General features: G+C 41.9%; 1 protein-coding gene across 2 annotated transcripts in view; it reads right to left on the bottom strand.

Moving 5' to 3' along the window:
* The window catches only part of LOC124596460 (enoyl-CoA hydratase domain-containing protein 3, mitochondrial), a 100,056-nt gene that overhangs the window by 47,482 nt on the left and 27,443 nt on the right, over positions 1–25,131 (bottom strand). Inside the window, exons 2-6 of one of the 2 annotated variants that reach the window (XM_047135594.1) lie at positions 24,736–24,760; positions 3,528–3,661; positions 3,317–3,452; positions 3,052–3,242; positions 1,355–1,515 (exon numbers count right to left, since the gene is read on the bottom strand). In XM_047135594.1, coding sequence (XP_046991550.1) covers positions 1,355–1,515; positions 3,052–3,242; positions 3,317–3,452; positions 3,528–3,661; positions 24,736–24,760 — 647 coding nt within the window. The remainder of the gene's footprint in view (positions 1–1,354; positions 1,516–3,051; positions 3,243–3,316; positions 3,453–3,527; positions 3,662–24,735; positions 24,761–25,131) is intronic. The other variant, XM_047135595.1, reaches the window with a different exon arrangement.

Raw genomic sequence — 25,131 nt, 5'->3', positions numbered from 1 at the left:
ATCACGAACGTGGTTTTGCAGTCACTGCAATGTTTACAAAAGAGGAGTTGGCAGATGCCCATTTGATGTATGGATTAGTATCGAGACAGATTTCCAGAACGAAGGTGTCCCAACAGGAAGACGTTCGAAGCAATTGATCGGCATCTTAGGGAGCACGGAACATTCCAGCCTATGACTCGCGACTGGGGAAGACCTAGAACGACGAGGACACCTGCAATGGACGAGGCAATTCTTCGTGCAGTTGACGATAACCCTAATGTCATTGTCAGAGAAGTTGCTGCTGTACAAGGTAACGTTGACCATGTCACTGTATGGAGAGTGCTACGGGAGAACCAGTTGTTTCCGTACCATGTACAGCGTGTGCAGGCACTATCAGCAGCTGATTGGCCTCCACAGGTACACTTCTGCAAATGGTTCATCCAACAATGTGTCAATCCTCATTTCAGTGCAATTGTTCTCTTTAGGGATGAGGCTTCATTCCAACGTGATCAAATTGTAAATTTTAACAATCAACATGTGTGGGCTGACGAGAATCTGCACGCTATTGTGCAATCACGTCATCAACACAGATTTTCTGTGAATGTTTGGACAGGCATTGTTGGTGATGTCTTGATTGGGCCCCATGTTCTTCCACCTACGCTCAATGGAGCACGTTATCATGATTTCATACGGGATACTCTACCTGTGTTGCTAGAACATGTGCCTTTACAAGTACGACACAACATGTGGTTCATTCACAATGGAGCTCCTGCACATTTTAGTCGAAGTGTTCGTACGCTTCTAAACAACAGATTCGGTGACTGATGGATTGGTAGAGGCGGACCAATTCCATGGCCTCCACGCTCTCCTGACCTCAACCCTCTTGACTATCATTTATGGGGGCATTTGAAAGCTCTTGTCTACGCAACCCCGGTACCAAATGTAGAGACTCTTTGCGCTCGCATTGTGGACAGCTGTGATACAATACGCCATTTTCCAGGGCTGCATCAGCACATCAGGGATTCTATGCGACGGAGGGTGGATGCATGTATCCTCACTAACGGAGGACATTTTGAACATTTCATGTAACAAAGTGTGTGAAGTCACGCTGGTACATTCTGTTGCTGTGTGTTTCCATTCCATGATTAATGTGATTTGAAGAGAAGTAATAAAATGAACTCTAACATGGAAAGTAAGTGTTTCCGGACACATGTCCACAAAACATCTTTTCTTTATTTGTGTGTGAGGAATGTTTCCTGAAAGTTTGGCCGTACCTTTTTGTAACACCCTGTATATTGACAGAGACAACAAGAAAAATATGTTCGACAAAAAGATGAAACTGACTTTTAAGAGATATGCACCGTTAGATAAATACCTAGATCTTCTGCAGGAACAACTTTGCTCACAAGGCCTGCTCTTAAAGCTTCTTCAGCTGAAAGAGGAAGACCTGTAAACAACATGTGTGCTGCTACTTTTTTTGGCACTGCACGACCAACAGCAATTCCAGGTGTAGAGCAGAATATTCCAAAGTTTGCTCTGCAAACAACCACAGAAAATTCATTTATATACAGAGTTTTTGCAAATTTTTTGATGATATGTTTCATTTTCCATTGCCATCATTGGTGAGAACACAAAGTATAAGTACTAATCACCACTGGAAAAACAAAACAAAAAAAATGAATGAAAAGAAAAAGAAAAAGGATTCATTACAAAGGAATTATCCAAATGGGATGGAAATCACTAGATGTGAAGAACATGTTCACAAGCAAATCATTGCAATTTCTGAAAAATTGGATGATTTATTCAAGAGACAGAGCTTCACAAATTGTACAAGTCAATAATGTATTGGTCCATCTCTGGCCCTTACGCAAGCAGTTATTTGACTTGGCATTGTTGATATATTTATTGGATGTCCCCCTGAGATATTGTATTGGAACTTAGGCTGCTTCACCTACAAGGCTATATGTTTTATTTTTTCTGTCTACTTTTACCCATTCATTTCCCTAATTAGTTTACGGCAAAGATTAAAATGCAATATGCCCACACAGCAATCAAGTCTGTGGGGCAAGCGAGAAAAGATGAAGAACATTAATTTTCTCATGTTTGTAAATGTTGATCTTTCACCAGCCTTGTACTATCTGTCTTTTCCAGTGTATAACAGGGAGAAGACATGGATTTCTGTTTAGATCACTAATGATGTTAAATACACTAACTGTTATAGTACGACATCAGTTACATTTACCAATTCCTTGTTTCACCTGATCTATCTATCTGTGTTACCAGTATCTGTAATACTTTGGAGAAGGAAGAAATTTAGGCAGAGCAAGCTGGGGGCCGTAACATTGTCTTCAAAGAAGAAGAGGAGGTAAATAACTTCAAAAAGAAGACAAGGTAAATAGCTCCAAAGGAGGTAAATAACTTCAAGGCTTAAAGAACTATCATCTAATAATCTAATATTACATGTCACAGATTTTTTGTGCATGCAAGCGAATCTGGCACAATATACCTGAGGAGGACATACAGCAACTCTTTTAATCAATACAAAGCCGAATAACTGCTCGCATGAGGCCCAAAGGTGGACCGACACATTACTGACTTCCTCAATTTGTGAAGCTCTTTTTCTTGACTAAGTCATTTGATTTTACAGAAATTGTAATCATTTGTCTCTGTGTACACGTAAATCTCATCTAGTGATTTCCATCCCATTTAAATAACTCCTTTGTGGTGTGCCCCTCATTTTTTTTAGTAATTAATTACTATAGCAGGATGCTCATCATGATTATTCACAATAGACACAATAAATTCTGTATAATTATGAACTCAGCTTGTAATGGAAAGCTGTCTATTGTGGAGAGTGGGAAAGTAATGCAGGTAAGCACAGACGAAAAAATGACATCTTAAAAAATTAAACTGTGCCAAATTCCAGAATTAAAGAAAATCAAAGCATTTTCATATCGCTTAGTTGATACTATATTTATAACTAAGAGAATTTTTTCACAATATACCAGTTCCTTTTTTTGTTTTTATCTTTTTTCCTTTATTAGATACTGGTGTAAAATTTATATATATTACCCTGGAGTTGAGAAGGAGCTGTTATCAGAGCAAATTGCAATGTCACAGCTAGCAACAAGTTGGCAACCAGCAGCAGCAGCCAGTCCTTGAACAACAGCTATGACAGGCACAGGACACTGTAAGATGCCTAGCATCAGACGAGAACAGGTTGCAAAAACCTCATGGTGGAATTCAGACCCATCTTTGCTTGTCTGCAACAGTTAGTCAGCTATTAATTGAAGGCACAAGCAAGTAATTAATCCATAAATTTCTGTTTTTGACATACCAGTTCTTTCAAATTGTGGCCAGCTGAGAACACCCGTCCTTCTCCATACAGTAAAATACACCTGAGAGAAGGGTCATTCTGATTGCAGGTGATGCCTGCAATCAAGTCTTCCATCATTTTCATGGACAGTGCATTCCTGAAAATCACACAAATGGGAATTAGGGTTCAGTTTTGACAATTCTTGCAATTCAAGTGCTTGAGAACAACAAACCTTGTTTTTTGACTTGACATGATTATTTTACGAACACCATCATATTGTACAGTCTTTGTCAATGGTTCATTTGCAATAATACATGAAGTACTAAGTGACATATTATGTTTTGGTTTCCCTCGGATTCTTGCCACCTGTCAAATATAAAAATAATGCATAGCTATTAAGAATTTAAATTCAAAGGACAGAATGAAAAGAAAGAAGATTTTAAACATTTCTGTTAGCAGAATGTGAAAGTTGATGCAAGCAATATCTGTACTACTGTGTAGAATGGGATGATAAATCTCAAAATGATTATTTAGTAAAAGTAAACCAAGTAAAAGATGGTGAAAAGTTAACAGGAATATTATTATTACTATTACTATCATCATCATCATCATTATTATTATTAGTAGTAGTAGTAGTTGTTGTTGTTGCTGTTTTTGTTGTTATTTCTTTTCTTTTCCCTGTCAAGAGTGAGAAGGAACTACACCTGAGTCTCTGCATACAGGTGTGTCGCTATGGATCGGAGGAAATCTTCTCTGGCTTCCGGCAGCTATCTGATTTGGTAAAGACTGCCAGTCTTGCTAGTGGGATGGAAGCAGAGCTCACCATCTGCAGCATCATTGACAGAACTAACTGCGGACCTTTGGTACAGAGCCGAGTGGAGGGTCTGAATCAGTGGCTGAGACGGTTCTGCGACCGTGTGGGCTGCAGATTCCTCAACTTGCACCATAGGGCGATGGGGTTTTGGGTTCCGCTGGATAGGTCAGGAGTCCACTACACACAGCATGTGGCTGCATGGGTAGCATGGGTTCTGTGGCGTGGACTAGGCGGTTTTTTAGGTTAGATGGCCTAAGGTAAGTACAGAAAGGGCAACAGCCTCAAAGGGTGCGGGGCAAAGTCAGGACATGCAGGGACCAAGCAGCAATCAGTATTGTAATTGTAAATTGTTGAACCTGTATTGGTAAAGTACCAGAACTTCAAGTGCTGATAGAAAGCACCAAAGCTAGAATTGTTATAGGTACGGAAAGCTGGCTGAAGCCAGAGATAAATTCTGCCGAAATTTTTACAAAGGTACAGACGGTGTTTAGAAAGGATAGATTGCACGCAACCGGTGGCGGCGTGTTTGTCGCTGTTAGTAGTAGTTTATCCGGCAGTGAAATAGAAGTGGATAGTTCCTGTGAATTATTATGGGTGGAGGTTATACTCAACAACCAAGCTAGTTTAATAATTGGCTCCTTTTACCGACCTCCCGACTCAGCAGCATTAGTGGCAGAACAACTGAAATAAAATCTGGAATACATTTCACACAAATTTCCTTAGCATGTTATAGTCTTAGGTGGAGATTTCAATTTACCAGATATAGACAGGGACACTCAGATGTTTAGGATGGGTGGTAGGGGCAGAGCGTCGAGTGACATTATACTGAGTGCACTAGCCAAAAATTACCTCGAGCAATTAAACAGAGAACCAACTCATGGAGATAACATCTTGGACCTACTGATAACAAACAGACCTGAACTTTTTGACTCTGTAAGTGCAGAACAGGGAATCAGTGATCATACGGCTGTTGCAGTATCCCTGAATACGGAAGTAAATAGGAATATAAAAAAAAAGGGGGAGGAAGGTTTATCTGTTTAGCAAGAGTAATAGGAGGCAGATTTCAGACTACCTAAGAGATCAAAACGAAAATTTCTGTTCCGACACTGGCAATGTTGAGTGTTTATGAATAAAGTTCAAAGCAATCGTTTTAGACAGGTACATGTCGAGTACAACTGTGAGGGACGGGAAAAACCCACTGTGGTTCAACAACAAAATGAGGAAACTACTGCGAAAGCAAAGAGAGCTTCACTGCAAATTTAAATGCAGCCAGAGCCTCTCAGACAAACAGAAGCTAAATGATGTCAAAGTTAGCATAAGGAGAGCTATGTGTGAAGCGTTCAGTGAATTCGAAAGTAAAATCCTATGTACCGACTGGACAGAAAATCCTAGGAAGATCTTCTGATCTTAACGTTAAATCAGTAAGTGGATCGAAACAGCATATTCAGACACTCAGTTGGTAGAGCACTTGCCCATGAAAGCCAAAGATCCCAAGTTCAAATCTTGGTCCGGCACACAGTTTTAATCTGCCAGGAAGTTTCATATCAGCACACACCCCGCTGCAGAGTGAAAATCTCATTCTGAAGGAACACTGTCTGATATTATTAAGATCTCAGGCAAAGTGCTTAGTCAGATCTAGAAACACACACACACACACACAAACACACACACACACACACACACACACACACACAACTGACACACCCATCACCGTTGTGCCCAGATGCTGAGGCCCTGCTAGCTGTAGTCTAGACATCTCTGAAAGCTTCACTGCTCTGTAGACTGTGGCCAGTAGTGTGCTGACAACCAAATAATTCAGGAACCAATCATGGGACAGGTGAAAAGAGTACACACTGAGGTTGGCGTTAGTCAGAGACCGAGAAAGTCCTTCTGTTAAGTTATAGTCATAGCAGAGTAATGTCCTCATTAGTGCATGACTCCCTGATTTAAGATAAGTTCATGGACTCAGTGGCATCAGGAAGAAGTGTTTTTCACCACCTACCCAACCAATCAGACTTAACCAAAGACCAATGTTGAACCCTACCTGACTCAGTTCACTCCTCCATTAAACTGTGATCCACCCCCAAATCACCCCATTAACTTTCCAGTATTTCTTAACCTCAAACCGAGCCTCACCCTCATTCCCCAAATGTCTCAACGTACAAACTAACCTTACATCTGCAGAAACAATCATAGACCACCACCTAAAACCTGAGCCCAACTGCATAATCCTACCTGGTGGCAAAGGCTCCACCACTGTTGTTTTGAACCGAGCCACAAGGACTTCCGGGCAGAATCACTCTGCCAGCTGCCAGATTCATCCACATACAAAACTTGCCACAACGACTCTTTCCAGAAATCCAGTAGGCTCTCCGGCCTCTCCTCAAATCCTTAGGCTCATCACAGAATCTCTCCCCAGAGTCCATCTCTCTCCCCACCTGTACTACTCCCTGCACTCCTACCTCCTACTTGCTTTCTAAACTCCATAGACCCAACCAGCCAGGATGCCCCATTGTGTCTGGTTACTGTGCTCCCATTGAGAGAATCTCTGCTCTCTTAGACCAACACCTTCAGCCTATTACCCACAACCTACTCTCCTATATAAAACACACCAACCATTTCCTCACCGACTCTCCATAGTTCCTGTTCCTTTACCACATGGCCCTGCTCATCACTACTGATGCCACTACCATTTACACTAACATACCTAATGCCCATGGCCTTACCACTATTGAACACTACCTTTCCCATTACCCTACGAATTCTAAATGTACAACCTCCTTCCTAGCCACCATGACCAACTATATCCTCACCACAATTATTTCTCCCTTGAAGCCATTACCTACAAACAGATCTGGTGTACAGCTATGGGCACCCACATGACATCATCCTATGCCAGTTTGTTCATGGGCTGTCTAGAGGAATCCATCCTAAACTCCCAAAATCCCAAACCACTCCCCTGGGTCAGATTCATTGATGACATCTTCGTGATATGGATTGAGAGTGAGGACAATCTATCCACATTCCTCCAGAACCTCAATGCCTTCTCCCCTAGTCACTTCATCTGGTTCTCCTCAGGCCAACAAGCCACTTTCCTCAATGTTGACCTCCACCTCAAAGATGGATTCTGTCCATATCAAACCTACTAACCATCAGCAATACCTCCACTTTGACAGCTGCCACCTGTTCCATACCAAGAAGTCCCTTACATAAAGCCCAGCCACCCCTGGCTGTCACATTAGCAGGGATGTGCAGTCCCTCTCGAAGCATACCATGGGTCACACTGAGGCCTTCACAGACTGTAATTACACTGACAGTCTTACATGAAAACAGATCTCTCCAGTCACCTACCACCTCCAAAAGCCCCACCATTTGGCCACAGAGGAGCATTCCCTCATGATTTAGTACCATCCAGGACAGGAGAAACTGGATCACATTCTCTGCCAGGGTTCTGACTACTTCTTGTCTTGCCCTGAAATGAAGAATGTCCTATGGACTATCCTCCCCAGCCCTCTCAGAGTGGTATTCTGCTGCCCACTGAACCTACACAATACCCTCATCCATCCCAACCTCTTGCCTAATGGCTCATATCCCTGTAATAGACCTAGATGCAAGACCTGTCCCATACATCCTCCCACCACCATCTGCTCCAGTCTGGTCACTAGCATCACCTGTCCCATCAAAGGCAGAGCTATCTGTGAAACCAGTCATGTGATCTACAAGCTAAGCTGCAACCACTGTGCTGCATCCTATGTGGGTATGACAACCAACAAGCTCTCTGTCCGCATAAAAAGGCTACCAACAAACTGTGGCCAAGAAACAGCTGGACCACCCAGTTGCTGAGCACACTTGCCAACACGGCGTTCTTCATTTCCATGACTGCTTCAAAGCCTATATCTTCTGAATCCTTCGTACCAACGCTAGCTTTTCTGAACTGTGCAGGGGGGAACGATCCCTGCAAAATATCCTACATTCCTATAATGCTTCTGGCCTCAACCTTCTATAAGTTCTTATCCTTTACTCACCTATCCATTTGCCTGTTCTCATTCCAGCACTACACAGCCCTCTGTTCCACCACTGAACCCACAATCTTTATGTATCTCCCTTACTGCTGCCCTCTCCCCCCTCCCCACCCACTGTTTAACCTTCCAACTGCACCTAGCTGCCCTACCCTCTCTCCACCTTGACCCTATATGCTCCCACAAGTAGCACTTTACCGTCCCCCACCCCTACTCTGCTATCCCTTACCCTCCCTGTCCCAGCCTCCTCCTTACCCCCACTACCCAGTTGCTTCTCCCATCATGTGCTGCTGACAATCTGCCTTCAGCAGCCAGAGACTGTGGTCATGTGTGTGTGAGTTGCATTTGTGTGAATGTGTATGTGTTTATGTTGTTGTATGAGTGTGTATGTGTTTATGTCGTCTATTTCCGGTGAAAGCCTTGTTGGCCGAAAGCTTACTTTCTCACTGTCTTTTTTTTTGTGCCTATCTGTGACTCAGGATCTCTGCTCTATGGTGAGAAGCAACTATCCTTTCCATAATATTGTCATTATTCCATTGTGGATTTTACATTGTTTATTCTTTGTATGCCTCTTCATCTCTGGGTAACTACTGCAGCCTACATCCGTTTGATCTTGCTTACTGTACTAAGGCCTTTGTTCCCCTCCATAGACACACAACTTCTTCCATTCCAAAAACTTTAATTCCCGTTTCAAATTTCTCCGTGCTTTCATTTACTGCTTGCTGAAAGTACAGTTCAATAACATAGTGGAAAAGCTACAACTCTATCTTACTACCTTTTCAGCTAATGCTTCCTTTTCTCCCTGTATTTGATCTCTGCTACCTTAATAATTTCAGAATGTGTTCCAGTCAGTACTGTTAAAAGCCTTCTCTAAATTTACACATGCTGTTATTGTAAGTTTGTCTTTCTTCAAACAGTTTTCTAAGATAAGTCATAGTCAGTAATTTCTCATGAGTTCCTACATTTCTCTGGAACTCAAATCAATTTTTCTCGTAATTGGTTTCTACTAGTTTTCACATTTAATTTGTAATTATTTCATATTGATATTTTGCAACCGTGACTTTTTAAACTGATAGCTCAGTAACATTCACACCTTTCTTCTTTGAAATAGGAGCTATTACATGCCTTTTGAAGTCAGAGTATTTCACCAGTCTCATGTCTTGCATACCAGGTCGAATAGTTTTGTCATGGCTCGCTCTCCCAAGGCTCCCAATGATTCTGAGGGAACGTCACCAAAGCCAGGCACCTGGTTTTGATGTAAGTCTTTTTGTGCTGTGCCAAATTCTTCTTGTAGCATCCTATTTCCCAACTCATCTTTATTTATTTCCTCTTCTCTTCTGCTTTGGTTCTCTTGTGTAGACCCTATGTCAACTCCTTCCATCCTTCAACCTTCCCTTCTTTGCTTGATATGGGCTTGCCATGTGAGCTTTTAATGTTCCACCAGATGCCTCTCTTGTCTCCAGGGGCATCTTTAGTTTTTATTCTGGTGGCATCTATCTTTCCCCAAGTCAAGCAGGTTTCTACAGCCTCACATTTCTCATCTAGCCACTCCTGCTTTGCCATGGTGCACTTCTATAATTCCAATTTCTTAGACATTTTATTCCCTTTTGCCCATTTCATTTGCTCCAATTTATATTTTTTTTCCCTTTTGTCAGTCAGATTCGACATATCATGTTTCATCCAATGATTTTTACTGGGTCTTGTCTATTTTCTCAGTTTGGTCCCTACTGCATTGTATCCTACCCTATTTTTATCTCAAAATTATCCATTCATCTTCTGTTGTGTTTCTTTCCTTTCTTTCAACCAATCATTGGATAGTGCTACCTTTGAAACTCTCAGCAACCTCTGGTCCATTCAGTTATCCAAGTTCCATCTCCTTAATTTCCCACCTTTCTGGAATTTTTTCAGTTTTAATCTGCAGCTTATAATCAGTCAATTACGTTCAGAGTTGATATTTATCCCTAGATGTGTTTTGCAATCTAAAATCTGGTTTTGAAATCTGTCTTACCATTATGTACAGTATCTGAAACCTTCTGGTGACTCCTGGTATCTTCCATGTAGAAAATCTTCCATGATTTTTAAACCAAATATTAGCAATGATTAAATTGTATGCTGTACAAAATTCTGTCAGACAGCTTTCCTTCTCTTCCTCTCCCTCAGTCCCTGTTCCTCTCCATTTCCCTTTTTAAACTGACTTGTAAGAGATTGCCATCATCATTAAACCATAGAGTAAAGCTGCAAGTACTCAGGAAATATAATAACTATAGTTTCATTTGCTCAGGAGATATAATAGCTATAGTTTCATCTTGCTTTTAACTGTTCACAGTATCAATATGGCAAGACCATCTGGCCAATGTTACAAGGCCATATCAGTCAATCATCCAGACTGACACCCCTACAACTACTGGAAAGGCTGTGGTCCCATTTCAGGAACCACAGGCTAGTCAGTTTAATTGACGTTCATGCCTGGTACACCAATCTGAGTTAGGGCATTAGGTGGTGCCCTCGCAGGCTTCTGGCTGTTGTCCACAGTCAACATGGTCACTGCATCTTCATGGTCCACACCAAAGATTTGAGTTGTGGCATCCACTGGTGCCAGTTGTATCCCAGGATGGGTGCAGGGCCCCCTCCTCAGTCCATGGTCCTGACTCCTTGTTCTTTCTGTGCCCTGGCCTCACCTGGGGTTCAGCAGGCCTGGTTTTGCCCATGTACTGCAGCAGTTGGGGCTCCATCAGCACTGACTGCATGTTTGCTTCTTGTGGGCAGTACTGGTGCCTCTCAGCATTGCACAGATGGTGCCATCAGTTAGGACAGAATCTGGGTCTCCATTGACAGAGCTGCTTCTCTCCAGTCCATCATTCATCACTGCTTATACCAGCACCCCTCATCATGGTCTCTGATGTCCATGTGGCTTCTGCCTGCCTGTCACTGGTCCTGTCCACTGGTTGCCCCTGGGTCCATTGGCAGTGGGAGTGCCCTCATCCCACTCTCTCCCCTCCATATGTACTGGTCTGGATGCATCACGAACTTCTCGCATCTTTGGCTGTTGTCCCTGGTACTGCCATGGTTGTCTATTCAGTCACAGCATTGTTGGTTGTGATGCCTGGTCTTTCCCTTGGGGTAGAGGAGGAACACATGAGGTGTGGATAATAGCAAAACATTGATTGTTTTTGATGCATAGGCAATAAGCTGTCGCGAACTATCCAAATGGCATTTGGGCCATATCACCCCCACCCTGTAGTCAAAAGCATATGCGGTGAGGACCAGATGCTCACCAAGTTGATATGTTGGAAGACAAAGTGCAAAGTGAAGAGTATCCTTACCCTGCACAAGAGCATGCTCATAGGCTGCAGACCAAACAAATCTAACTGAAGTAACAGGTAGAATAGACAAATGAGGTAGAGCTACTGGTACCGGCCCCACGTGAAGAAAGTGAGGGCACGTTTAGGGTTTGAGGGTGATGTGTGCCGTGAAACTGTTTGCATAATCTAACCTGGGGCAAGCAGATCTGAAAACTCGGAGCACAAGTGATCCAATTCCTGATAAGGCACTTGGACTGACACCAGATGCAAAACATTCGGAGTAGAAAAACCAAAAGTAGTAACAAATTAAATGTGAAAACTAGTAGAAACCAATTACGAGAAAAATTGATTTGAGTTCCAGAGAAATGTAGGAACTCATGAGAAATTACTGACTATGACTTATCTTAGAAAACTGTTTGAAGAAAGACAAACTTACAATAACAGCATTTGTAAATTTAGAGAAGGCTTTTAACAGTATTGACTGGAACACATTCTGAAATTATTAAGGTAGCAGAGATCAAATACAGGGAGAAAAGGAAGCATTAGCTGAAAAGGTAGTAAGATAGAGTTGTAGCTTTTCCATTATGTTATTGAACTGTACTTTCAGCAAGCAGTAAATGAAAGCACGGAGAAATTTGAAAAGGGAATTAAAGTTTTTGGAATGGAAGAAGTTGTGTGTCTATGGAGGGGAACAAAGGCCTTAGTACAGTAAGCAAGATCAAACGGATGTAGGCTGCAGTAGTTACCCAGAGATGAAGAGGCATACAAAGAATAAACAATGTAAAATCCACAATGGAATAATGACAATATTATGGAAAGGATAGTTGCTTCTCACCATAGAGCAGAGATCCTGAGTCACAGATAGGCACAAAAAAAAGACAGTGAGAAAGTAAGCTTTCTGCCAACAAGGCTTTCACCGGAAATAGACGACATAAACACATACACACTCATACAACAACATAAACACATACACATTCACACAAATGCAACTCACACACACATGACCACAGTCTCTGGCTGCTGAAGGCAGATTGTCAGCAGCACATGATGGGAGAAGCAACTGGGTAGTGGGGGTAAGGAGGAGGCTGGGACAGGGAGGGAAAGGGATAGCAGAGTAGGGGTGGAGGACGGTAAAGTGCTACTTGTGGGAGCATATAGGGTCAAGGTGGAGAGAGGGTAGGGCAGCTAGGTGCAGTTGGAAGGTTAAACAGTGGGTGGGGAGGGGGGAGAGGGCAGCAGTAAGGGAGAGACATAAAGATTGTGGGTTCAGTGGTGGAACAGAGGGCTGTGTAGTGCTGGAATGAGAACAGGCAAATGGATAGGTGAGTAAAGGATAAGAACTTATAGAAGGTTGAGGCCAGAAGCATTATAGGAATGTAGGATATTTTGCAGGGATCGTTCCCCCCTGCACAGTTCAGAAAAGCTAGCGTTGGTACGAAGGATTCAGAAGATATAGGCTTTGAAGCAGTCATGGAAATGAAGAACGCCGTGTTGGCAAGTGTGCTCAGCAACTGGGTGGTCCAGCTGTTTCTTGGCCACAGTTTGTTGGTAGCCTTTTTATGCGGACAGAGAGCTTGTTGGTTGTCATACCCACATAGGATGCAGCACAGTGGTTGCAGCTTAGCTTGTAGATCACATGACTGGTTTCACAGATAGCTCTGCCTTTGATGGGACAGGTGATGCTAGTGACCAGACTGGAGCAGATGGTGGTGGGAGGATGTATGGGACAGGTCTTGCATCTAGGTCTATTACAGGGATATGAGCCATTAGGCAAGAGGTTGGGATGGATGAGGGTATTGTGTAGGTTCAGTGGGCAGCAGAATACCACTCTGAGAGGGCTGGGGAGGATAGTCCATAGGACATTCTTCATTTCAGGGCAAGACAAGAAGTAGTCAGAACCCTGGCAGAGAATGTGATCCAGTTTCTCCTGTCCTGGATGGTACTAAATCATGAGGGAATGCTCCTCTGTGGCCAAATGGTGGGGCTTTTGGAGGTGGTAGGTGACTGGAGAGATCTGTTTTCATGTAAGACTGTCAGTGTAATTACAGTCTGTGAAGGCCTCAGTGTGACCCATGGTATGCTTCGAGAGGGACTGCACATCCCTGCTAATGTGACAGCCAGGGGTGGCTGGGCTTTATGTAAGGGACTTCTTGGTATGGAACAGGTGGCAGCTGTCAAAGTGGAGGTATTGCTGATGGTTAGTAGGTTTGATATGGACAGAATCCATCTTTGAGGTGGAGGTCAACATTGAGGAAAGTGGCTTGTTGGCCTGAGGAGAACCAGATGAAGTGACTAGGGGAGAAGGCATTGAGGTTCTGGAGGAATGTGGATAGATTGTCCTCACTCTCAATCCATATCACGAAGATGTCATCAATGAATCTGACCCAGGGGAGTGGTTTGGGATTTTGGGAGTTTAGGATGGATTCCTCTAGACAGCCCATGAACAAACTGGCATAGGATGATGTCATGTGGGTGCCCATAGCTGTACACCAGATCTGTTTGTAGGTAATGGCTTCAAGGGAGAAATAATTGTGGTGAGGATATAGTTGGTCATGGTGGCTAGGAAGGAGGTTGTACATTTAGAATTCGTAGGGTAATGGGAAAGGTAGTGTTCAATAGTGGTAAGGCCATGGGCATTAGGTATGTTAGTGTAAATGGTAGTGGCATCAGTAGTGATGAGCAGGGCCATGTGGTAAAGGAACAGGAACTATGGAGAGTCGGTGAGGAAATGGTTGGTGTGTTTTATATAGGAGAGTAGGTTGTGGGTAATAGGCTGAAGGTGTTGGTCTAAGAGAGCAGAGATTCTCTCAATGGGAGCACAGTAACCAGACACAATGGGGCATCCTGGCTGGTTGGGTCTATGGAGTTTAGAAAGCAAGTAGGAGGTAGGAGTGCAGGGAGTAGTACAGGTGGGGAGAGAGATGGACTCTGGGGAGAGATTCTGTGATGAGCCTAAGGATTTGAGGAGAGGCCGGAGAGCCTACTGGATTTCTGGAAAGAGTCGTTGTGGCAAGTTTTGTATGTGGATGAATCTGGCAGCTGGCAGAGTGATTCTGCCCGGAAGTCCTTGTGGCTCGGTTCAAAACAACAGTGGTGGAGCCTTTGCCACCAGGTAGGATTATGCAGTTGGGCTCAGGTTTTAGGTGGTGGTCTATGATTGTTTCTGCAGATGTAAGGTTAGTTTGTACGTTGAGACATTTGGGGAATGAGGGTGAGGCTCGGTTTGAGGTTAAGAAATACTGGAAAGTTAATGGGGTGATTTGGGGGTGGATCACAGTTTAATGGAGGAGTGAACTGAGTCAGGTAGGGTTCAACATTGGTCTTTGGTTAAGTCTGATTGGTTGGGTAGGTGGTGAAAAACACTTCTTCCTGATGCCACTGAGTCCATGAACTTATCTTAAATCAGGGAGTCATGCACTAATGAGGACATTACTCTGCTATGACTATAACTTAACAGAAGGACTTTCTCGGTCTCTGACTAACGCCAACCTCAGTGTGTACTCTTTTCACCTGTCCCATGATTGGTTCCTGAATTATTTGGTTGTCAGCACACTACTGGCCACAGTCTACAGAGCAGTGAAGCTTTCAGAGATGTCTAGACTACAGCTAGCAGGGCCTCAGCATCTGGGCACAACGGTGATGGGTGTGTCAGTTGTGTGTGTGTGTGTGTGTGTGTGTGTGTGTGTGTGTGTTTGTGTGTGTGTGTGTGTGTTTCTAGATCTGACTAAGCACTTTGCCTGAGATCTTAATAATATCAGACAGTGTTCCTTCAGAATGAGATTTTCACTCTGCAGCGAGGTGGGCGCTGATATGAAACTTCCTGGCAGATTAAAACTGTGTGCCGGACCGAGACTCAAACTCGGGACCTTTGCCTTTTGCAGGCATGTGCTCTACCAATTGAGCTATCCAAGCGCGACTCATGCCCCGTCCTTGCACTTGCCCGCAAAAGGTAAAGGTCCCGAGTTTGAGTTTCGGTCCAGCACACAGTTTTAATCTGCCAGGAAGTTTCAGTCTTCTTTTAATCTGCCGTTCTGCTGCTTAATGCCTCCTCTATGTGGTGAACAACAATCTATTTCATTTCATATTGTTGGTACTTTAATATGATGCTGGCAACAATCAGAGCAAAATGCCTCGGACCTTTGGAGGTGACGGAGTCCCACCTCTAATTGACAAACCAGGGACTCCTAAGATATGACTCAGCAAATGGATGGTAACGAGATAGGGAGCTATTAATATCAATGGGGGCTACTCTGGGAAGAAGGTAGAGCTGGCAGAGGCTGCAAGTAAGATGGGGTTGGGCGTTTTAGCTGTTAGTGACATTCGGGTAAGGGGGTGAGAAAGAAGAAGAAGTGGGAGAATACAAGGTCTACCTGTCAAGAGTCAAAGCAGGAATAGCACAATGGGGTGTAGGGCTTTACATCAGGAAAGAAATGTAACCCAGCATAGTTGAAATAAGGTATGTAAATGAATGACTGATGTGGATAGATTTGACAGTGTCTAGCAAGAAAATTAGGATTGTGTCAGTATATTCGCATTGTGAAGGGACAGATCAAGATAAGATGGATAGTTTTTATGAGGCACTCAGTGATGTAGTTGTTAGAGTAAAGAACAAGGACAGTGTTCTGCTCATGGGTGATTTTAACGCCAGGATTGGAAATCGAACAGAAGGGTATGAAAAGGTTATGGGTAAATTTGGAGAGGATATGGAGGCCAACAGGAATGGGAAACAACTCTTGGATTTCTGTGCCAGTATGGGCTTAGTAATCACAAACTCCTTTTTTAAACATAAGAACATTCACTGGTATACTTGGGAAGGCAGGGGAACCAGATCTGTCATTGACTATATAATAACAGATCAGGAATTCAGGAAGGCTGTTAGGGACACACGTGTATTCAGGGGATTCTTTGATGACTCTGATCACTATTTGATCTGCAGTGAAATTGGTATTGTGAGGCCGAAAGTGCAGGTCAGGTCCATATGTAGGAAGATAAGAGTGGAGAAACTTCAGGATAAGGAAATCAGGCATAAGTACATAACAGTGATCTCGGAAAGGTACCAGTTAGTTGAATGTAGTCAATTACAGTCATTGGAAAAGGAATGGACAAGGTACCAGGGACACAGTACTAGATGTGGCTAAAGAATGTCTTGGAACAGTAGTGTGTAAAGATAGGATGAAGCAAACAGCTTGGTGGAATGACACAGTCAAGGCAGCCTGTAAAAGGAAAAAGAAGGTGTATCAAAAATGGCTACATACTAGAACTCAGGTAGACAGAGAAAGTTATGTTGAAGAAAGAAACAAAGCCAAACAGATAATTGCAGCATCCAAGAAGAAATCTTGGGAAGACTTTGGAAACAGATCGGAGACTTTGGGTCAAGCTGCTGGAAAACCATTCTGGAGTGTAATTAGCAGTCTTTGAAAGGGAGGTAAGAAGGAAATGACAAGTATTTTGGACAGGTCAAAAAAACTGCTGGTGAATCCAGTTGATGCCTTGGGCAGATGGAGGGAATATTTTGAAGAGTTGCTCAATGTAGGTGAAAATACGATCAGTAATGTTTCAGATTTCGATGTACAATGGGATAGGAATGATGATGGAAATAGGATCACAGTTGAGGAAGTGGAGAAAATGGTCAGTAGATTGCAGTGCAATAAAGTGGCTGGGGTGGATGAAATTAAGTCGGAACTCATCATATACAGTGGAATGTCAGGTCTCAAATGGCTACACAGGATAATTGAAATGGCCTGGGAGTCGGGACAGGTTCCATCACACTGGACAAAAGCAGTAATCACACCAATCTTTAAACATGGAAACAGAAAAGATTGTAACAACTACAGAGGTATCTCTTTAATCAGCATTGTGGGTAAAATATGCTCAGGTATTGTTGAAAGGAAAGTGCGGGTATTAGTTGAGGACAAATTGGCTGAAAATCAGTGTGGGTTTAGGCCTCTTAGAGGTTGTCAGGACAAGATCTTTAGCTTACGGCAAATAATGTAGAAGTGTTATGAGTGGAACAGGAAATTGTATCTATGCTTTATAGAGCTAGAAAAGGCATATGCCCGGGTTCATAGGAGGAAGTTATTGTCTGTTCTATGAGATTATGGAATAGGAGGCAAACTTTTGCAAGCAATTAAAGGTCTTTACATAGATAGTCAGGCAGCAGTTAAGAGTTGACGGTAAATTGAGTTCATGGTTCAGAGTAGTTTCAGGGGTCAAACAAGGCTGCAACCTGTCTCCACTGTTGTTCATATTATTTATGGATCATATGTTGAAAACAATAGACTGGCTGGGTGAGATTAAGATACGTGAACACAAAATAAGCAGTCTCGCATATGCGGATGACTTAGTTGTGATGGCAGATTCTATTGAAAGTTTGCAAAGTAATATTTCAGAGCTAGATCAGAAATGTAAGGACTACGGTACGAAGATTAGCATCTCCAAAACGAAAGTAATGTCAGTGAGAAAGAGATATAAACGGATTGAGTGCCAAATAGGAGGAACAAAGTTAGAACAGGTGGATGGTTTCACGTACTTTGGATACATATTCTCACAGGATGGCGACATAGTAAAAGAACTGGAAGCGAGGTGTAGCAAAGCTAATGCAGTGAGGGCTCAGCTACGACCTACTCTCTTCTGTAAGAAGGAAGTCAGTACCAAGACTAAGTTATCTGTGCACCGTTCAATCTTTCGACCAACTTTGTTGTATGGGAGCAACAGCTGGGTGGATTCAGGTTACCTTATCAATAAGGTTGAGGTTACGGATATGAAAGTAGCTAGGATGATTGCAGGTACTAGTAGATGGGAACAATGGCAGGAGGGTGTCCACAATAAGGAAATCAAAGAAAGACTGGGAATGAATTCTATAGATGTAGCAGTCAGGGCGAACAGGCTTAGATGATGGGGTCATGTTACATGCATGGGAGAAGCAAGGTTACCCAAGAGACTCATGGGTTCAGCAGTAGAGGATAGGAGGAGTCAGGGTAGACCAAGGAGAAGGTACCTGGATTCGGTTAAGAATGATTTTGAAGTAATAGGCTTAACATCAGAAGAGGCACGAATGTTAGCACTGAATAGGGGATCAAGGAGGAATTTTATAAGCAGGACTATGCTCCAGACTGAACGCTGAAAGGCATAATCAGTCTTAAATGATGATGATGATGATTGTTGTTATTCCATACCAGATTTTCCTCTGTTTCATTAATAAATAAGATCACTTTACTTGGTACATAGGGCACCTCAATAGAATACAAAATTCAATGTATCCCATGATCTCCAATCTCAGTCTGAAGCACTGCATGCAAAACGTAACATACCTGAGTGCATGTTAGTGAATGCTGTCTCAGTGGGAGTCCTTAATTAACATCACATTGGAATCTCGAGGTTTGTTGGAAACACTTCCAACTATGAATCATGTGTAGTAATTTAGGGGGATTTAAATCCAGGACTGTTGGGAGGTCAAATTTCTTAGACCAAAACCTCTCGAAACTGTCTTACATCGATTTATGTACAAATGCCCCACGTGGGTCTTGTTCAGAAACATGTTTTTTCCAGATGGCAGTGTTTCAATCCACAGGTTCAGAATACTTGAAATAAATTTCAAATAAGCTTCTTCCATGGCAGTTTCTTTGCTTTAAAAAAATGAAGTTGGGGCATGTATGGGGTACTCACTGGATACTTTGCAACACTTAGCAGCTGAAGACAAGTAGGAAATTCTGTTCTGGCAACAAATGGGAGATTCTCTGAATCATGTCCATGCCAGCAGTCATTTCTCCAGCTGTTTTTAGTGTCTACCATAAAACTGTTCCTTATTAACACTCCTCCAAGGCTTTAACATAAACCAAAATTGGTCAGTTGCAAGTAGGACTAGCAGACTGAGGGTTCTGTAGAATCTTAATTATGCATATTGTCCATTCCAAGAATCGAGAGCCTCGACAGTTTTTACCTGTTATCAACATTGATGCTGGCTAGATATCGATCACAGGCATTCCGAGACTTTCGAGAATGTCTTAATTTCAAGTTTGAAGTCAGATAACAAATGAGAAAGGAAATATTTTTTTAATGTGATATAATTACAAATTAACAATTTCCTGTTCCCCCCCTTTACTTGTCATGTCAAACTTTTCTTCTTGACAGATTTCATGATTCTACATCAAGGAGAAGTATCCATAAGTTCTTAATGAGTGAGTTTGCTAGAAGCAAAATATGTGACATAAATGGCCATATCTTTTGACTGCATTGACTTAGAAGCTAATATTTATTACCCCACCAAGGGACCACAGACCTTAGTACGTGACTCAAATTTCAACTTGACACGTCAATCCATTCCTGAGAAAATGGGTTTTGAAAAGTCGGAGAGACAGACACACAACACAGTGATAAGTGTTCTGTTTTTGCCGATTGAGGCACACAAGCCTAAAATCATATATGGCATGAGAAGCTGATTTGAAATGGTTTAGTTGTGACTGTCAGATCAAATTCGTGGAGGTTGGTTGGTCATATGCAAACTACCATTAAGGTTAATATAATGGAAGGAAACATTCCACGTGGGAAAAATTATATATAAAAACAAAGATGAGGTGACTTACTGAACAAAAGCGCTGGCAGGTCGATAGACACACAAACATACACACAAAATTCAAGCTTTCGCAACAAACTGTTGCCTCATCAGGAAAGAGGGAAGGAGAGGGGAAGACGAAAGGAAGTGGGTTTTAAGGGAGAGGGTAAGGAGTCATTCCAATCCCGGGAGCGGAAAGACTTACCTTAGGGGGAAAAAAGGACAGGTATACACTCGCACACACGCACATATCCATCCACACATACAGACACAAGCAGACAGAGAGGCTCCATCCCTGCCGCAGTGGTCCACAACCCCATGACGACTAGCGCAGTCCACTTCACCCCTCTGTCACCCCCACACTGAACACAGGGTTATTGTGCAGTTTGGCCCCAGGTGGACCCCATAGGGAATGTCTCACACCAGACTAGTGTAACCCCTATGTTTGCATGGTAGAGTAATGGTGGTGTACATGGACGTGGAGAACTTGTTTGTGCAGCAATCACCGACATAGTGTAACTGAGGCGGAATAAGGGGATCCAGCCCGCATTCGCCATGGCAGATGGAAAACCGCCTAAAAACCATCCACAGAATGGCCGATTGACTGGACCTCAACACAAATCTGCCGGGCGGATTCGTGCCAGGGACCAGGCGCTCCTTCCCATCTGGAAAGCCGTGTGTTAGACCGCACGGCCATCCAGGAGGGCCTAAATGAAGATAGTAAGATGTTAATGGCTATCTACCCATTTTCTTGCTAACTTCATTCTCAAATGTTCTGGAAAAGATAATGAATTTAAAAAATGGTTAGGCATTTCTGAAAAATGATTCAGTCATAATTTGGATTTTTATAATGGCTCACCCACTAAATCTGTTGTCTACAGTACTATTTCACTAGTCATGTACAGGGTGAGCCACATGAACCTGAACTACTTCAATGGGTCATAACTTCCCTTCGAAAGCTCACTGAAATGGGAAAGTTGCTTTAACAGTGTCAATAGCTCTGGGAGAATCAGAAGTACTGTTCATTATTGGCAAGTTGATTGTAGTTTCTGCACATGAGGTCCTAAGTCTGGTATAATGCTGCACTTGCTCAGATTTTGTTAGTTTGTTCACAGGCTTTGTTGGTCGTGGTTTGCAGAAGTCAGTGAATGTGTAGTTTGGGCCATGTGACAATAACAAGCAAGTCAGTGGTTTTATTTATTTATTTATTTATTTCAGTCTTTATCTGGCAGAAACATGAAGTACACACTTAGAGAGTGGATTTTTATTGTGAAAACATATTGGATCGCAGACTCAATGGTTACAACACAATGGACATTCCGGAGAGAATGCAACATGCAGAATGTTCCAATGAAGTCTATTTGAAGGAAGCTGGAGACAACTAGTGGAATGAAATGTTCACAACGTTCCAACAAAAGAAATAATTTTATCGAGTTTAAGGAAGCTGGAGACAAATGGTGTACTAAACAGAGACAAATGGCATACTAAACAGTGACAGTGTTAAACACAGACCATAACTGAGAACAGAGCTAATTGAAAATGTTCAAAGATACTTGGAGAACTTTCCACGGAAATCATTGCATCAACTGAGCCACGCCTATGTCAGAGAGCTGTGAAGAAATTGGCACTGCAACCATGCAGACAACAAATGATGCAAGTATTGCAAGAAACATATAATGAGAAATGAATGCATTACTGTTGATGATTTCAGGGGCTTCTTATTCAATGTCCAGACATTCTCTCCACAGCTTGGTTCATATATGAGACAGGGTTTCACACAAAATAGCAGGTACTGGGTTGGTGTAAAGCCAACATCATCACCGAAACACCACTGCATGATAAAAGGGTTGGAGAGTGGTGCACAACGTCAGCTTCCAGAATTGTTTGCCCCATTTTCTTTGCTACAACTGTTGTTACTACAGTTTGCATGGGCATCTTCAATACATTTGTGGAGCAGCTGGACGATGACAAACTTAACAAACTGTTATTGACAACAAGATGGAGCAATGTGTCACATTTTTAACACTTCCATGCAACTTGTAAAGAATTTCTTTGGTGCCTCAATAATCTCAAAAATTTTGTGGCCCCCCGATAATGTGACCTAATGCCCCCTTCAGATTTTTTCTTGTGGGAGCATCATAATGGCCGAGTGTACAAGAGTAAACCATGGACAACAGCTGAAAACTCCATCAGGTCACTGCACAAGAAATAAGCAACATTGGTGAAGATACACTCCAAAGAACATTGCAGAATGTGGTGAAATGAGTACAGTTGTGCATCGATGCTAGTGGAAGGCACTCCCAACATTTGCTGAGAGCACTTCATATGTGTGTATGTATGTTATCATCTCACAACTGCTTACTATCATCTCCCAAAACTGCAAATGTGTGCAATTATTTGTTCAAATGTTATAACTCATGAAAATAGTTCAGGTTTATACAGATCCTAATAAAATACAGGACAACAATATTTTCTCTTTCAGAATTTTTTGTGATTTGTTTAAGATATTTGACTTGCAAATGTTAACAGTATCCGAAAGTGCTTCAAAAGATGAGTATATTGATATATTGCTTGTTAATTCTGAGGTTAAAACTATTTGCAAAAGAATCCAAGACATGTACTAAAATTAGAAAGCGCTGTGGCCATGGTCAGCTGTTGTGGTGTAAACACTGCCAAGCAGAGCTCTCATTCGAGGCTCTGACATTATATGCAACAAAACAGGCCTACGCTACTAAGATGAAACCTCATTTTCAATACAACATAGATACAGGAGCAGCTATGATTTTTGTATATGGAACTAAATCATATGCTAGCTTCTGGTGCATCAAATAGGACTTAGGAAAACTATTTCAAACGTGTGTTATGTTTCCAGGTTTTTGTGGAAACAAATACAGTTTCATCCGCCAGTTTCACATTTAAACTGTACTCACTTCTGAAACTTCCTGGCAGATTAAAACTGTGTGCTGGACCGAGACTCGAACTCGGGACCTGAGTTCGAGTCTTGGTCCAGCACACAGTTTTAAACTGCCAGGAAGTTTCATATAAGTGCACACTCCACTGCAGAGTGAAAATCTCATTCTGTACTCACTTCTTCTTACTTGTCAAAGCCAAAACAGGAACATCTGTCATTCATATTTCATAATGATAAAAAGCCCTTTTCAAGTGGAAAGGGAAACTACTGTATTAACTTTCTTAGATCTGGAAAACAAAAGAAATAATACCTGAACTGTCTTTGACTGGAGACACTTGAATGCTTCTTAAAGTAAACCACTTGGTGTTTGGACATAAGTGTCTATAAATACTATTCAAAATTATAACTAGATAGACGATACTTTAAATAAACTAAGCAACTTATTCAGAATTACTAACAACATGTCACCCACAAAAGAAATACTTTTCTTTACAAGACATAGTTTTACTCTCTACTTATGTATGTGCTCAAATTGTTTACCGCTGCCTGTAAAGCAAATTTGTAATTACCATTCGAGAGATAGATGAAGGGATGAAAGTACAATGGATAATATGGAACTGCATGCTGTGGTGATTCAACAGTGCACATCACCTGGTGTACTTGGGTCTTCATGATATACTGCATCCTCCAGTGCTCCTCATAGAATGAAATCAAGAGGAGTTTAATCAAGACACCTGACCAGCCATTGTACTGCAGTATACCTGCCTATCCAACAGTCAGGAAACTTTTCATTTGTTTTTTTGGGTTGTGACAAGGGACGAGTGAACTGTGCTGCAGTCATGTTGTAACAACATACATTGTCACTTTTACAGTTGTACCTTTTCTAAAAGAACAAATACATTGTTTGTAAGAAACTGTGCACACATATTTCCATTTAACATCTCTGAGATGAAGTAAGGTCACACTATGGAATTTCCTATGATGGAGCACCATAGGTGTTGTACCTGACAAAGCCGGTGTGAATTTTCAACTTACCAGTAGTGCATACTATACACATTTACATTACTGTGATTCATAAATGTTGTTTCATTGGTAAAGATTATGCACTTGAAAAAATGTAGTATCAGCTCCTAAGCAATGCAGAGCAAACCAACATAACTCTGTATGGCTTTTGAAATCACGTCCTCAGTGTGCCTGATGTAGTGTCAGACGGAAAGGGTGGAATTTACATCAATGTGAGATGCAAATTACACTCCTCTAGTTGATCCCACTTTCCTTGGAAACAGACCTCATGCCACCATTTTCCATATAAAAGTAGCATCTCTAACAACTCCTCATGACCTGGTAATGGATGACACAGTTCCTGCTAGTTCTGCATTGCAGGTAAGTAAACACTCAAAAAGCCTGACACAATGATGTAGCCTGGCATGAGCATATTTACAACATAACAGCTGATTCCAGCTGACTTGCCTTGAAACTTCAGAATATTTTTCATATTCTTTTGGAAAGACTTTCAGCCTCAACATGAACAAGCATTGTATCACTGTAGTTGTCTTTTCAAGCACTTACGGATGCCGTTAAAAAAGAGTATGACATTCTATTTAAAAAAATTAAATCATACTTGCTGCAATATACCAACTGATACAAGAGTTAAGACTCTTGATCGCATACAAAAGTATATACTCTTAGCATACTATCCTTTGCTGAAAATCTCATTTCAATATCTGGAACTGTTGATGAAATAAAAGAGGTGTTATGTCTTGTGTGTGTATGTGTGACAATGGTAAACCAGTAATGGTGTTCTTTGCTGGCAGTGTAAGCATCATAATCAAACCTAACTGACCTTTGAGGAAACGAGCAGCAATCTCCTGAAAGCCATGGATCAAAAAGCACTTGACTCAGTATGACATCGACATTTATTATCAAAAATAAGATCATATGGAGTATCAAGTGAAATTTGTGAGTGCACTAAGGGTTTTTTGGTAGGAAGGATATATTATGTTATCTTGGATGGAGTCATCAAAAGATATAGAAGTAACCTCAAGTGTGTCCCAGGGAAAGGCATTGGGATCCTTGTTGTTCGTTTGACTACAGCATCAATAAATCACAGTTGGAATCATTCAACTCCTATAGATACTTGGGTGTGACACTTTGTAGAGATATGAAATGTAATAATTGTAGAGGTTCAGTTGTAGATAAAGCAGGTGACAGACTGGTTTATTGGTAGAATACTAGGATA

This window comes from Schistocerca americana, chromosome 2 (genome assembly GCF_021461395.2).
Source record: "Schistocerca americana isolate TAMUIC-IGC-003095 chromosome 2, iqSchAmer2.1, whole genome shotgun sequence".
Lineage (NCBI taxonomy): Eukaryota > Metazoa > Arthropoda > Insecta > Orthoptera > Acrididae > Schistocerca > Schistocerca americana.
This window is presented reverse-complemented; position numbering and strand designations above follow the sequence as displayed.